We start from the raw sequence: 14,701 nt of genomic DNA on the forward strand, positions 1-14,701 counted from the left end.
TGATAATGACCACAACTGCACAAGTGTTGCATTTATCTATTTACTCATTTATTTATTTATTTTACCTCTACTCCCCTGCCAAAAGCGACCTCAACAGCATGGACACTCAATGAAATGAACACAAACTGACAAAGTATACTACATCAAGTTAGTACTACTACATACTATCATAGTGTATAAGACTATAACTATAACTTTAAGTTCATAACGCATCTGTTTCTGACGGAGTCACAGTGATCGGGGAATTTTACAATACCTTCTTTGTCTGCAGTTTGTGCCATGATGTACAAAGTAGAAATTACTCGTCCGAGGTGAAGAGTAGTCCCTTAACTCCACAAAAATAAATCGCAGAAGGTCTGTGCACAAATTTCATCAGCTGTCGAACTTTTCCTTGCATGCGGGCAAGGGAGACAATTCCAGTTACGAAGTAAGAGTAACCTCCTTTTCACAAAGTTTGGAGATTGAACTGATTGGGGATAGCACCAATGTTTATGTGAACAAACAAAAGAAACGGACGAGAAAGAGGGGGTACTGAACTATCTGTTTGCAAGCAAGACTTGCATATTCCTCGATCAAATGTTGTTAACCATGCCAGTAAACAAAGAAGTGTACTCCTTCTTAGCGGAGACAATTGGGATCATTCTTGGAGAATTTGCAGACGACCCTCCAGAAGTTCCACACAAGCACATGATCTTGAAAGAAGCTGAGTATCTCTGCAAGAAATCTTGGACAAGATCAAGCATTGCGGGTCACATCGCTGTGAAGTATGGAGGCGCAGGACCCAAGCGTTCACCTGTGAAAAGAGTTGGAGCCAGGTCACCCATCAAGAAACTAAAAACTGTTGAACTGGATGAAAATAGTGTTGTGTGTGTGCAGCCATGTGTGTGTGTGTGTTTGTGCGAGCGTGCGTGTGTGTGTGTGTGTGTGAATGATCTGTGTGTACACATGTGTGATGGTGTAATTCACCCACTTTGGGTCCAGTTAAACCCCTTCTGCTTGTGTGTACATGTGTGTACACATGCGTGTGTATGCATGCGTGTGTATGCGTGCGTGTGTGATGCGTGCGTGCGTGTGTGAAAGATCTCTGTCAGTCTGTGTACACATGTGTGATGGTGTACCTACAGGAAGTTCCACCACGTTGGGTCCAGTTAAACCTCTTCTGCTAGTACTATACAGGGTTTCATTTACTAGTGCACCTGATTGGCACATAACATTTCAAAATGTCTCATTGGAATTCCCTTCAGTGCGTCAAAGGGCGCACTGAGATTATGTACCACTGCGCCACCCCATGCACACTTTTCACGGGAGTACAGTGTTTGGAAAGACCTAAGCAAAAACGGGCGCCAAGATGAGCAATTATACTTCCGAATTTGTGAAACGTGCTGTGATTGGCTTCTATATATATATATACGACTAGTGTCTGTCTGTCTGTCTGTCTGTTCGCGATGCACGGCCAAAGTTCTCGGTGGATCTTTTTCAAATTTGGACACCGTATTCAGCTACACCCCGGACACAACCTCATCGATGAGATATTTCAACACGTGCTCTCACGGTGCGCGCTGAACCGATTTGTTTAATTTTTTTTTTCGGGATCCACTACCAGTAACTCTTCCTTATCTTCTCCAGTGTTTTCAGCCGCGATTATCTCCCTTCCTCCGTGTGGCGTCAATCCATATTCCCTGTACTACGTTACTATTTTTAGAAGGTCTCCAGTGTTTTGCACGTTTATCTCCTTTCCTTCGTGCGCCGGCAAAGCCGGCGTACACCCGGCAAAGCCGGGTCCCAGGCGCAGCCTGGTATTCGGCTCTACTTCTTCACGGCGAAGCGGGTAATCATCTAGTTTAAAATGTAATTCATTAGTATTCAACCAATCCTACTAGAGTACTATCTGTGCGGGACCGATCTGTGCTTGCGCATTTACCTCTGTGGAAACTGTGAACACAAGCGATATCGATCGAAACATACTGTAGACCCACGTAAAAAAGTAATGTCCCATCAGAATTTGGTTGAGGGGGACAAATGTCCCATTGTCTTTTTCGTCCAGGTTAAACCCTGGCTATAGTAAAGGTTAATTTGTGATTTTTTTTTCAAAATGTGTGTGTAGTTTATTAGTAGTTATATATATGGTGCCAATAAACCAGTGATACAAAAAATACTTCTGTACTGTGCACATTGAAGATCTGCTGTTCATAAGCAAATCACTGTTTCAGACAACCAGTAAAAAAGCCAAGGAAAAAGAAACCACCAGCAGAAAAACTCAGGAAGCCCAAAAAGGAACACAAACCCAAACTGAAAGTTTGGCGACGATCCAAAACACCTCGCAAGAAGGTCATAAAAACTGAGCCAGATGGAGGCGAGAACGAGGGATCGGGAGTGCACTCACCAGGAGGTGAAGGGGGAGGGGAGGAGGAGGAGGATAAAGGATTGACGGACACTGAAGTCATGCTGAGAGAACTAGAGAAGATTCCGTACTTCCGAGACCCCTCCTTCAAGGATTCATTTCACATGGAGAGAAGTACTTTCCAGGTGGGTGTGTTTGGCCCCATAAAAAAAACCATATTGTTGGATTTGGGTCCTAAATATTAAATCAAAACTTGACTAAATGTAAAAAGAAAACAAGTCGCGTAAGGCGAAAATACAACATTTAGTCAAGCTGTCGAACTCACAGAATGAAACTGAACGCACTGCAATTTTTCAGCAAGGCCGTATACTCGTAGCATCGTCAGTCCACCGCTCGTGGCAAAGGCAGTGAAATTGACAAGAAGAGCGGGGTAGTAGTTGCGCTGAGAAGGATAGCACGCTTTTCTGTACCTCTCTTCGTTTTATCTTTCTGAGCGTGTTTTTAATCCAAACATATCATATCTATATGTTTTTGGAATCAGGAACCGACAAGGAATAAGATGAAAGTGTTTTTAAATTGATTTCGAAAATTTAATTTTGATCATAATTTTTATATTAAATGAGGGTGTGACAGTGCCGCCTCAACTTTTTACAAAAAGCCGGATATGACGTCATCAAAGACATTTATCGAAAAAAAGAAAAAAACCTCCGGGGATATCATTCCCAGGAACTCTCATGTAAAATTTCATAAAGATCGGTCCAGTAGTTTAGTCTGAATCGCTCTACACACACACACACGCACAGACAGACACACACACACACACACACATACACCAGGACCCTCGTCTCGATTCCCCCTCTATGTTTAAACATTTAGTCAAAACTTGACTAAATGTAAAAAGATGGTATTACTATTAGCTAGTAGAAGTATGTAGTTTCTTGTTGTTTTAAACCCTATTGTGAAACATGAGTTCTCCTGTGGAGCAGCTCTATTGTGATTTGTTTTAAAGGGAGGTTAATATTGTACAATGAAATCCTCATTTTAAGACCCCCCCCCCCTTCCCCCCCTCAATTTAAGACTTGATCCCTCCTTCTCTTTTATGACCCTATTTTCTCAGATGTTCTGTTCATTTCCTCTGTAAATTTACCCTGATTTTAAGGCTCCCTCCTTTTTGAAACCTGATTTTCTCAGATTTGTAAAGGTCTTAAAAGATGAGTCCCACTGTACTATTAATTCAACCCATGGTTATTTCCCTTGGAAAGGATCTTGCATACTTTATTTTCTGTGATGTATACCCAAAATGAGCACCAGTTTCTTGTCTAACCCACAATTGATTTATTAATCTTATCTTAACATACATATGGTTAAAGGCACAGTAAGCCTCCCGTAAACCATCACAGATACGGTCAGGCTTTTACACACAGTACAAACACCCTTTCATTTAAACACTCACCGATTGAGAACATCCTAGGTGCCCTCCGTAAAGAGCGAACAATTTTCAAAGAATTTATTTTTGCGTGGTTTATCTTACCCCTGAGCCATCGTGAACCCGTGTGATCCAGTTTCCCTTTTTGGCTCACGTAAGTGTAGCCTATGCGATGCTAACTTTTGTCTGTCTGTGCGTGCGTGCGTGCGTGCGTGCGTGTGTGTGTGATAGAAACTTTAACATTTCCGAGTCTATGGATAAAGCTCGCATTTAAGAAGATTACGTCTCGGTCAAAAGTGTTTGACGTGTGTGATAGAAACTTTAACATTTGAAGACGTCACATTATGACGTAAGAGGGTTAGACGTCACGCGAAGGAATTACTGAAAGTCTCGGTCATTGTTATTGTGAGCGGGCCGAGACTAGTTGGCAGATCTAGTGTCTCGCTTTCTTGCACAGTTTCACCTATGCTTACTGTGTGTGTGTGTGTGTGTGTGTGTGTGTGTGTGTGTGTGTGTGTGTGTGTGTGTGTGTGTGTGTGTGTGTGTGTGTGTGTGTGTGTGTGTGTGTGTGTGTGTATGTGTGACGGAGTGATTGAGTTTGTGTTACTGTTTGTCGATTTCTTACGTGAGCCTTGAAGGCTTCGCCTCTTGTTCACAATGTAGTCGTCAGTTAGTCATTTGAATGCGACTCGATGTGAGCTTATCTACAATAGCACGTTTTTATGCACGAAACAAACGGCTGTGGTTCACAAGAACTCTAGCGATGGCTTTTGACTGTTGAGAGGAACGGCGATATGCACTGATAAACCGTCGTCTGCTACGACCCTTGCGTGACCCTGCTTCCGGGCTTTTCTTTTTTCAAACTTTCACAACTTCGAATTGCACTGATCTTGTCTTGATGAAAAAAGAATTCTTTTATGATAAAAAACGCTGGCGCTGGACCCGAGTACTCTTCAGACTGGCTCGCTCCCCCAGTATGAAAGTTTTTGTCTTGTGCACGTGGATTTAAAAAAAAAAAATTATTTATTTTACACAATTAAAAAAATTATTAGAGTAAAATAAAACATGAAAACGTTCATAATAAACAATAGTAAACAAGAATTTAAAAATAAAAAAAATAAAATAAAATAGGCCGCCCATGCCGGGAATCAAACCCGGATCCCTTGGATTTAAAAAAAAAAAAAAAAAATTATTTATTTATTTTACATAATTAAAAAAATTATTACAGTAAAATAAAACATTAAAACGTTCATAATAAACAATAGTAAACAAGAATTCATTATAAAAAAAAAATAAATAAATAAAAAAAACAGACAGCCCATGCCGGGAATCGAACCCGGATCACTTTAGCCATAGTCGGAAACGCTTTCCACCAAGCCACCAATTCTATCATTCGCCAGTGAACTCAAATGCCTATACTCCTCGCGCACAGTGGTACACGCACCCAAAGCACGCACGCACGCAATAAGCCTGGTGTCGCTGTCGCTGGCTGGCTGGCGGATTAGCCGAACGGCTGTTCCATCCCACCGCGAATCGCGCCCGCCGTTAAGAGTGGATTTTGTGATTTATTTGGCATTTAGGTCCCAGGTAACATTATGAAGTTTTAATAAGATCAATCGGACCTATTATCAAGTTAGTGTATCAACTTTTGAACAAACTGCGCCCAGTAGTTTCCCAGCAATAAGCTGTTAAGTCGAGACGAACAGACACACAATTAAAGTCTGCAGGACCCTCCTACTGCGTACCCGGGGATTAAAGAATGTTTGTGTAACAAGCTGTCAATTTATTATTTAGATTTTAAAAGTTAGGTCTAGCGCAAAAACGCACCACGGTCCAAAAACATTCTGATAATCATCGATCCACGGCTATCGCCAGTTTAAGGGAAGTAACTCATTTTTGACCTGAGTTCAGGATGGGTCCAAAAAGTGTTCGAGACAATCTGCAAAATTAATTCTTTAAAAATTGCTCGCTCTTTATGTAGGGCACCTAGGATGTTCCCGTTTGGTGAGCGTTCAAATGGAAGGGTGTTTGTACTGTGTGTAAAAGCCTGACAGTATCTGTGATGGTTTACAGGAGGCTTACTGTCCGGGCATGATTTCCGGGATATTCATAACAGCCGTCCAGCACCAAAACGAGGCGCCATTGTTGTTGAGGACCAAGGCCACGAAAATAAATTCTTTGAAAATTTCTCACGCTCGACAGAAAGCAGCCAGGATGTTCCCGTTCGGTGAGCGTTTAAATGGAAGTATGCTTGTACTGTATGTAGACGCTCGGGGAGCTCTGTGATGGTTTACTGGAGGCTTACTGTGCCTTTAAACAATCATGAATTGTAATATTTTACCAGAATGATCTCATCCTTTCTGCAGGAACTGTGCCAAGTGGTGGGTTTCAAGGTGGCGGGTAGGACCGTCAGCCCTTACTCCAAACTCCTGGGGGTGCTATGGTGGCTTGCCGGAAGAGAAAGCATGAAGCAGATCGTCAAACGCTTCGACTGGAGCATCGGGACGTTCCATGGCGCTGTTCATCTGTTCAGCACGGCAATCGTGGAGCATCTGATGCCGCAGACCATCCGCTGGCCGTCGGGGGAGGACGATGTCAAACAGTGTCTGCTCACGTTCGAACAGAATTACAACTTCCAAGGTGTGCTGCGCGGAAATACAGTGGAACCCCCTTTTTAACTTACCCCCCATTTTATGACTCCCTCTCTTTTAAGACCATGATTTCTTAGATTTTCTGTTCATAACCTCTGTATTTCACCCCCATTTTCTGTTCATAACCGCTGTATTTCACCCCCATTTTCTGTTCATAACCGCTGTATTTCACCCCCATTTTCTGTTCATAACCGCTGTATTTCACCCCCATTTTCTGTTCATAACCGCTGTATTTCACCCCCATTTTCTGTTCATAACCGCTATATTTCACCCCCATTTTCTGTTCATAACCGCTGCATTTCACCCCCATTTTCTGTTCATAACCGCTGCATTTCACCCCCATTTTCTGTTCATAACCGCTGCATTTCACCCCCATTTTCTGTTCATAACCGCTGCATTTCACCCCCATTTTCAGAATCCCTTCATTTCAAGACCTGGTTTTCTCAAATTTTTAGAGGTCTCAAGAGAGGGGTTCTACTGTATGATGCACAAAGAAAATATTCTGATACAGTGAAACCCCCCCTCTTAAGACCTCCAAAAAATGGGGGGGGGGGGGGGGGGTAAATCAGGTCTTGAAAAGGAGAGTCTTAAATTGGGGAGAGGGGGTGTTTTAAAAGGAGGGTTTCACTGTACTGACAAAGCATAATATTCATTGATAATCTGCAAATTGTATAGTCTGTGAAGATCTTTGTTCAGTCGGACGTGGTATATGGCGCCCACCTCTTGATATCGACCGCCTGCCAAATACGACCACCTGGAAGGATTCCTGACCAGGTTCTTTCCGAATCAATTTCCATAATTTTTATTATTCTCTTTATTTATATAGCGCCTTATCCGAAGTTCAAAGCGCTTTATGCCGTGTGAGATGGAATTTTTTACACAATATATCACGCATTCACATTGACCAGCAAACCTCAAGCCTGTTAGGCGAATGTTCACCTTTCGCGGCCTTTATTCCAAGTCACACGGGTATTTGATGGACATTTTTATCTATGCCTATACAATTTTGCCAGGAAAGACCCTTTTGTCAGTCGTGGGATCTTTAACGTGCACACCCCAATATAGTGTACACGAAGGGACCTCGGTTTTTCGTCTCATCCGAAAGACTAGCACTTGAACCCACCATCTAGGTTAGGAAAGGGGGGAGAAAATAGCGGCCCGACCCAGGGTCGAACACTCAACCTCTCGATTCCGAGCGCAAGTGCGTTACCACTCAGCCACCCAGTCCTTTGGTTGGTCCCTTAGCTAGTCGTTATTGACCGGTTCCACTTTTGTGTGTGTGTGTGTGTGTATACATACATCATACTAGTTTGAAGACACACACTTTCAATAAGAATATTTTCAATCCTTTTTCCTGTGTTCAGTCTTGGTCTCTTGTGAATATAACATTTTAAGCCCATTTATACATGTACTTGTCTCGGTAACAGTATAATTATGGCAGTCACTATAATTGTCTATAGTGTCATTTCATCTGAAGACAATGTTTTTTTGTCTAAATTCATGATTGCAGGTGTAATGGGATGTCTGGGAGCCTGTCGTTTGCCGCTGCGATTACGCTCAGCAAAGCGAGGTGCACCCTATCGCGACCCCAATGGACGACCTTCTATACTCCTGCAGGCTGTCTGTGATGCAAACCGCCGCTTTTTGCATGTCAGCGCTGGTTGGCCTGGCACCACTGCGGAGCATGTGGCATTCCACGAAAGTGACCTCCCTGGCTTGCTGGATAAATTGCCAGATTACGCACAGGTACATGTACCTTTCGCCAACCAAGGAGCATGACCCTAATGGTTTCACCGTGAGGGTGTAAACCAACCCATCATCATTTTTTACCTTTCACCATTTCTCTTAGATAGCATCAACTGCGCAGCATTAAAATAGTCAACATTTTCATCAAAATATTCTATGTTTTAGAAGTATTATTTAATTCTTAACGTTAATAACGCTTCCGCTCTTCAACGGTTCAGTATAACCCACCTAAAATTACAGAAGGTCTGCAGTTGCAGCACAGATTTAAACAAAATGATCCTCCCACATGACTAAACTCCATATCCTCTTCTCAGTGTGTGTGTGTGAGAGAGAGACAGAGACAGAGAAGAACAAGTTGCGTAAGGCGAAATTACTACAATTAGTCAAGCTGTGGAACTCACAGAATGAAACTGAACGCACTGCATTTTTTCACAATGACCGTAGTCCACCGCTAGTGCAAAAGGCAGTGAAAGTGATGAGCCTGTTTAGCGCGGTAGCAGTTGCGCTGTGCTGCATAGCACGCTCTACTGTACCTCTCTTCGTTTTAACTTTCTGAGCGTGTTTTTAATCCAAACATATCATATCTATATGTTTTTGGAATCAAAAACCGACAAGGAATAAGATGAAAATATTTTTAAAACGATTTCGGAAATTTAATTTTAATCATAAGTTTTGTATTTTTAATTTTCAGAGCTTGTTTTTAATCCGAATATAACATATTTATATATGTTTGGAATCAGAACATGATGAAGAATAAAATAAAAGTAATTTTGGATCGTTTTATAAAAAAATAATTTTAATTACAATTTTCAGATTTTTAATGACCAAAGTCATTAATTAATTTTTAAGCCTCCATGCTGAAATGCAATACCGAAGTCCGGCCTTCATCGAAGATTGCTTGGCCAAAATTTCAATCAATTTGATTGAAAAATTAAGGTCTTTCTTTCTTTATTTGGTGTTTAACGTCGTTTTCAACCACGAAGGTTATATCGCGACGAGGGAAAGGGGGGAGATGGGAAAGGGGGGGGGGGGAGATGGGATAGAGCCACTTGTTAAGTGTTTCTTGTTCACAAAAGCACTAATCAAAAAATTGCTCCAGGGGCTTGCAACGTAGTACAATATATGACCTTACTGGGAGAATGCAAGTTTCCAGTACAAAGGACTAAACATTTCTTACATACTGCTTGACTAAAATCTTTACAAACATTGACTATATTCTATACAAGAACCACTTAACAAGGGTAAAAGGAGAAACAGAATCCGTTGGTCGCCTCATACGACATGCGGGGTGCAAAGAAATAAGGATGTGGAAAAGAAGACTTTTGGTAAGTGAAATAAAGGTGATGGATCCAGTCAGGTAGAAATAAGACAACAAGAAAAGAATTGGAAAACTGCAGGGAATAGTAGGGAGAGGTTTCTTGGAAGGAAATATAGGTGAAAGGACTGGTAAGGCAGAAATAAGACAAAAGAAGAGAAGAAACAGAACCGTTAGTCGCCTCTTACGACATGCTGGGTAGCATCGGGTAAATTCTTTCTAGTCCCAACCAATATGGGACTCCCCCTAACCCGCGGGGGGTAAAAATGAAGGTGTGACAGTGCCGCCTCAACTTTTACAAAAAGCCGGATATGACGTCATAAGAGACATTTATCGAAAAAATGAAAAAAATGTCTGGGGATATCATACCCAGGAACTCTCCTGTACAATTTCATAAAGATCGGTCCAGTAGTTTACTCTGAATCGCTCTACACACACACACGCACAGACATACACATACACCACGACCCTCGTCTCGATTCCCCCTCTTGTTAAAACATTTAGTCAAAACTTGACTAAATGTAAAAAGGAAGAATTTGGTATTTCTGCTTGTACAAGTGGGTAGTTTTAAATGGATAGTTTTAAATTTTCTCTAAACAGTTCTGTGAAATGGATTTTTGAGTGTTCATTTACAGTAGTACTGTTGTTACTTCATTGATTCCCATTTTTAATTGGGTGGGCTCCGTATTTTTCAGGTGTTGGCAAGCAGAGACTACCCAGCCAGAAATCACGTGTGGATCCCCTTCTCCCAGAACGCACCCATGTCCGACGAAATGTTCTACTTCAATCGTCTTCACGCGGCCAGCATGGTCGCGCTTGACCGCACCACCCTGCTGCTTAAGAACACGTTCCAGCGACTGGAACTCTTAGAGATGCTGCCAGACAAAATTCCATCGGTGGTTCTTGCGGCATGTGCTCTGATTAACTTCATCCTGGAGAGGGAAGATGTGGGAGGGGAGGACAGATTCCCTGTGCTGAGCGGGAGTGGGTTTGACGGCACACCTGGCAGTGGTGCCAGCAGCGGCAGCACCAAGAAGAAGAAAGGTGCGCTCGGGTGAAATGATATACAGTGGACCCTCCGTTACAGTGGAACCCCCCTTTTAAGACCCCCCCTCCCCCCCAATTAAAGAGTGAGTTTGACAGCACGCCCGGCAGAGGTGCCGGTAGCACCAAAAAGAAGAAATGTGCGCTCGGGTGAACTGACATACAGTGGAACCTTGCTTTTAAGACTCTACATTACAGTGGAACCCCCCTTTTAACCCTTAGGCTGGTTGTCGCGACATATGTCACGCTACTTTACGTATACTGTCACCTGGTTGTCGCGACATATGTCACGCTACTTTACATATACTGTCACCTGGTTGTCACGACATATGTCACGCTACTTTAGTATACTGTCACCTGTTTGTCACGACATATGTCACGCTACTTTAGTATACTGTCACGACATATGTCGCGCTACTGGCTCAGTCTGTTTGGTCGGTTCCGATTACCTCCCATGGATGCGATAACCTATATGACCGTTTTTGACTCACATGCGAAGCAAAAGTGAGTCTATGTACTCACCCGAGTCGTCCGTCCGTCCGTTCGGACGTCCGTCCGTCCGGAAAACTTTAACGTTGGATATTTCTTGGACACTATTCAGTCTATCAGTACCAAATTTGGCAAGATGGTGTATGATGACAAGGCCCCCAAAACATACATAGCATCTTGACCTTGCTTCAAGGTCAAGGTCGCAGGGGCCATAAATGTTGCCTAAAAAACAGCTATTTTTCACATTTTCCCCATTTTCTCTGAAGTTTTTGAGATTCAATACCTCACCTATATATGATATATAGGGCAAAGTAAGCCCCATCTTTTGATACCAGTTTGGTTTACCTTGCGTCAAGGTCAAGGTCACAGGAGCTCTTCAAAGTTGGATTGTATACATATTTTGAAGTGACCTTGACCCTGAACTATGGAAAATAACTGTTTCAAACTTAAAAATTATGTGGGGCACATGTTATGCTTTCATCATGAGACACATTTGGTCACATATGATCAAGGTCAAGGTGACCATATCTCATGGTAGAAAGAGCCAATAAGCACCATTGTACTTCCTATGTCTTGAATTAACAGCTTTGTGTTGCATGACCTTGGATGACCTTGACCTTGGGTCAAGGTCACATGTATTTTGGTAGGAAAAATGTGTAAAGCATGTGAGTCGTATGGGCTTTGCCCTTCTTGTTTGTTATTTTTGAGTCACTTGAGAAAAAGTGACTCTATGTAATCGGTCAGTGTTAGTCTGTCCGGCCGGCCGTCCGGCCGGCCGGCCGGCCGGCCGTAGACACCACCTTAACGTTGGACTTTTCTCGGAAACTATCAAAGCGATCCGGCTCATATTTTGTTTAGTCGTGACCTCCAATGACCTCTACACTTTAACGATGGTTTCGTTGACCTTTGACCTTTTTCAAGGTCACAGGTCAGCGTCAAAGGAAAAATTAGACATTTTATATCTTTGACAAAGTTCATCGGATGTGATTGAAACTTTGTAGGATTATTCTTTACATCAAAGTATTTACATCTGTAGCCTTTTACGAACGTTATCAGAAAAACAAGGGAGATAACTAGCCTTTTCTGTTCGGCAACACTCAACTTAACGTTGGGCTTTTCTCGGAAACTATAAAAGTGACCGGGCTCAAATTTTATGTGAACGTGACTCCCAGTGACCTCTACACTTTGACGTCTGCTTTGGTGACCTTTGACCTTTTTCAAGGTCACAGGTATGTCTTGAAGGAAAAAATTGAAATATCATATCTCTGAAACTATTCATCGGATTTGATTCAAACTTTATAGGATTATTCTTTACATCAAATTATTTACATCTGTATTGTGTTGTGAATAGCAATTTCTTCCTGTCCATCTGATGCCTCATATAATATTCAGAACTGCGAAAGTGACTCGATCGAGCGTTTGCTCTTCTTGTTCTCTCTGTTTATTCACCAGTGGCTATGTAACATGTGTTACAGAATTGCACCAGTGTTAGGGTTAAGACACCCCAATTAAAGAGTGGGTTTGACAGTGGCAGTGGGGCCAGCAGCGGCAGTGTCAAGAAGAAAGTTGCGCTTGGGTGAAATGATATACAGTGGAACCTCTCTTTTGAGACCCTGCATTATATGAAAACTAATTAAATAATGATGACGACCGGAAGTCTGGACTCCCGACAGGAGAGGTGGGCTAAGCAAACCGCTCACTGATTAAAATTCATTTAATTATTTGGCATAGTTTGTAGCAGTTCTGGGCAAATCATTGCAGGCGTTTCTAAATTACAGCACAGTGAATGTCCCTTGAACTTGTAAGGTCCAAATCGTCAGAAATCTGTCTGAAATGGCGCCTTAGGTGTACTAACTATAAATTTGGAATGTTACCATTTACTTTTTAAAATAGGAATGTCAATGTTATATTTTTACATTGGAATGTTATTATTGTTTTATTTTTAACATTACCCGCTATTACGAGCTAGTCGTGTGACAGAGAGTTTTCTTGCACACGAGACTGTAGATGTTTCACGACGGCTTTAGCCGGAGTGAAACAGCAGCAGTCGAGTGTGCAAGAACACTCTCTGTCACACGACTAGCTCGTAATGGCGATTATGTCTCACAGCTTCAACAGAGGAGAGAACAAACACGTTTTGCGTACTCACGCTTGATAAACCTAAACACAGGAGCAGCCATTGTGGAGAGATCTACTTTTTGACGAAAGTGAACGAACAACTATGAATGACGTCTCGGTATATGTGAATGACGTCACAGTCATCGTCACAGTCTGTATCTTTTGAAGCATTCCATTCTTCATGACGTCTTTCTGTGTCTGCATCCGCGAAATGTTTGCTCTTTCCGGGGTCTTTGTCATCTATGTTCAGAACTCTGTCCTTCTAGTTTCAGACTAACAGGCCTCCTGAGCGAGCCACTTTCCAAGGGAAGCTAAACTCGCGTATGGAAACAGTACTGTAGTCTGGGATGCCGTTTTCAGTATTCTCAGCGTTGAAGAATTTGTAAAGAGAAGACACGACAACAGCAGGAGAAATAAAAGTCGTGTGTGCATTTTGGGGCTTTTGGAAGGACGATTTCGAGTTTGAATCCGTTCTTGCACATGCTCCAAAGCGTGTAACATACAATCTTGCACACGTTTGCTTTAGTAGTGGCAAAGAAGGAAAGCGTGTGACATAGGAATATAATATTAACATTTATTTTTTAACATTGGAATGTTATAGAATTACAAATAATAGAGTTGGTCGGAGAATCAGAAACATTGATTTTTTATTTTCCGGCCTAGAACAGTACAAGGATTCCACTGTACTGGCTTTGTGACATGAATTGTCACCGCTTTTAACCATCGCCGGTGGTCGAGGGTTCGTGTGGACCCAGAAGGGTGTTTAATTGCAAATATCTCTTAAACTAGTTGGAATTTTTTAATGAGCTTTTAAGAATGCCTCAGGCACCTAAACAGCTCTTATGTCCTAAAATTTCAGCGAAAAGAAATTTAAAAAAAAGAATGTCATATTTAGGCTACAAACATTGTGGGGCCGTGCGGACCCATGTTTCTCAAAGAAGGAAATGAGAAGCATGGGTCCGCACGGCCCCACGATGACTTCCGTGTGTAGTCGATAACCCGGACGGGCAAAGGTTAAATGCTTATGATGTACATATCAAATGATGAATAGAAATCAATGTTCATGACAGAAAGAAATTGGCTGGTGTGGAAAATGTACTATACATGCTGTGTGAATTATTTTCATCACATTTTAGAATGAGTTGTTTTGTAATGCAATATGTGGAAAAGGCAGCATTTCATATATAAATGTACAGTAGTCCCTTCCATTTCCGGCCCTTTCGTGGGCGTGAACCTGCCCGGAGCGGCCAGCTTTCCCATGACTAATGAGTTTTCCTTCTATAATTGACTCTTAATGGCCGTTAACCTGTCTGACGCGGTCAACGGTCACTGATTTTTGCCCTAAGGTGCCCCTCTTACTCGACAGGAGCGGCCACTTAACGGCCACTTGTCACTTTCGCGGGCGAGCGCCTGTGGCTCTCCCCGCCCACCCACCTCCCACCTGCTATCTGGCCGTTAGAAATCAGCACCTGTCCACTTTCTACAACTGTTAACACATGTATCGCCTGTTAATAAAGCTGACGAGTCAAACTCAAGATTGTTTTTGTTTACATTGGAGTGTGAGCGATCGC

General features: G+C 42.3%; 1 protein-coding gene across 1 annotated transcript; it reads left to right on the forward strand.

The window, feature by feature from the left end:
* Positions 1-441: 441 nt before the first annotated feature.
* On the forward strand, positions 442-13,346 carry LOC138957493 (uncharacterized). Its single transcript, XM_070328610.1, has 5 exons — positions 442-815; positions 2,211-2,526; positions 6,134-6,407; positions 7,929-8,164; positions 10,175-13,346. The coding sequence occupies exons 1-5, from the start codon at positions 577-579 to the stop codon at positions 10,535-10,537; spliced, it is 1,428 nt and encodes a 475-aa protein (XP_070184711.1). The 5' UTR covers positions 442-576; the 3' UTR covers positions 10,538-13,346.
* Positions 13,347-14,701: the final 1,355 nt, after the last annotated feature.

The sequence above is a fragment of the Littorina saxatilis genome, unplaced genomic scaffold (assembly GCF_037325665.1).
Source record: "Littorina saxatilis isolate snail1 unplaced genomic scaffold, US_GU_Lsax_2.0 scaffold_2348, whole genome shotgun sequence".
Classification (NCBI taxonomy): Eukaryota; Metazoa; Mollusca; class Gastropoda; order Littorinimorpha; family Littorinidae; genus Littorina; species Littorina saxatilis.

What these genes read in the sequence shown, in the direction of transcription:
- LOC138957493 (XM_070328610.1), top strand. Translation starts at nt 577, where the DNA reads ATGTTGTTAACCATGCCAGTAAACAAAGAAGTGTACTCCTTCTTAGCG. An exon ending in GTGAAAAGAGTTGGAGCCAG is followed by an intron (nt 816 to 2,210) that starts GTCACCCATCAA and finishes TCACTGTTTCAG; the next exon opens with ACAACCAGTAAAAAAGCCAA. An exon ending in ACAGAATTACAACTTCCAAG is followed by an intron (nt 6,408 to 7,928) that starts GTGTGCTGCGCG and finishes TCATGATTGCAG; the next exon opens with GTGTAATGGGATGTCTGGGA.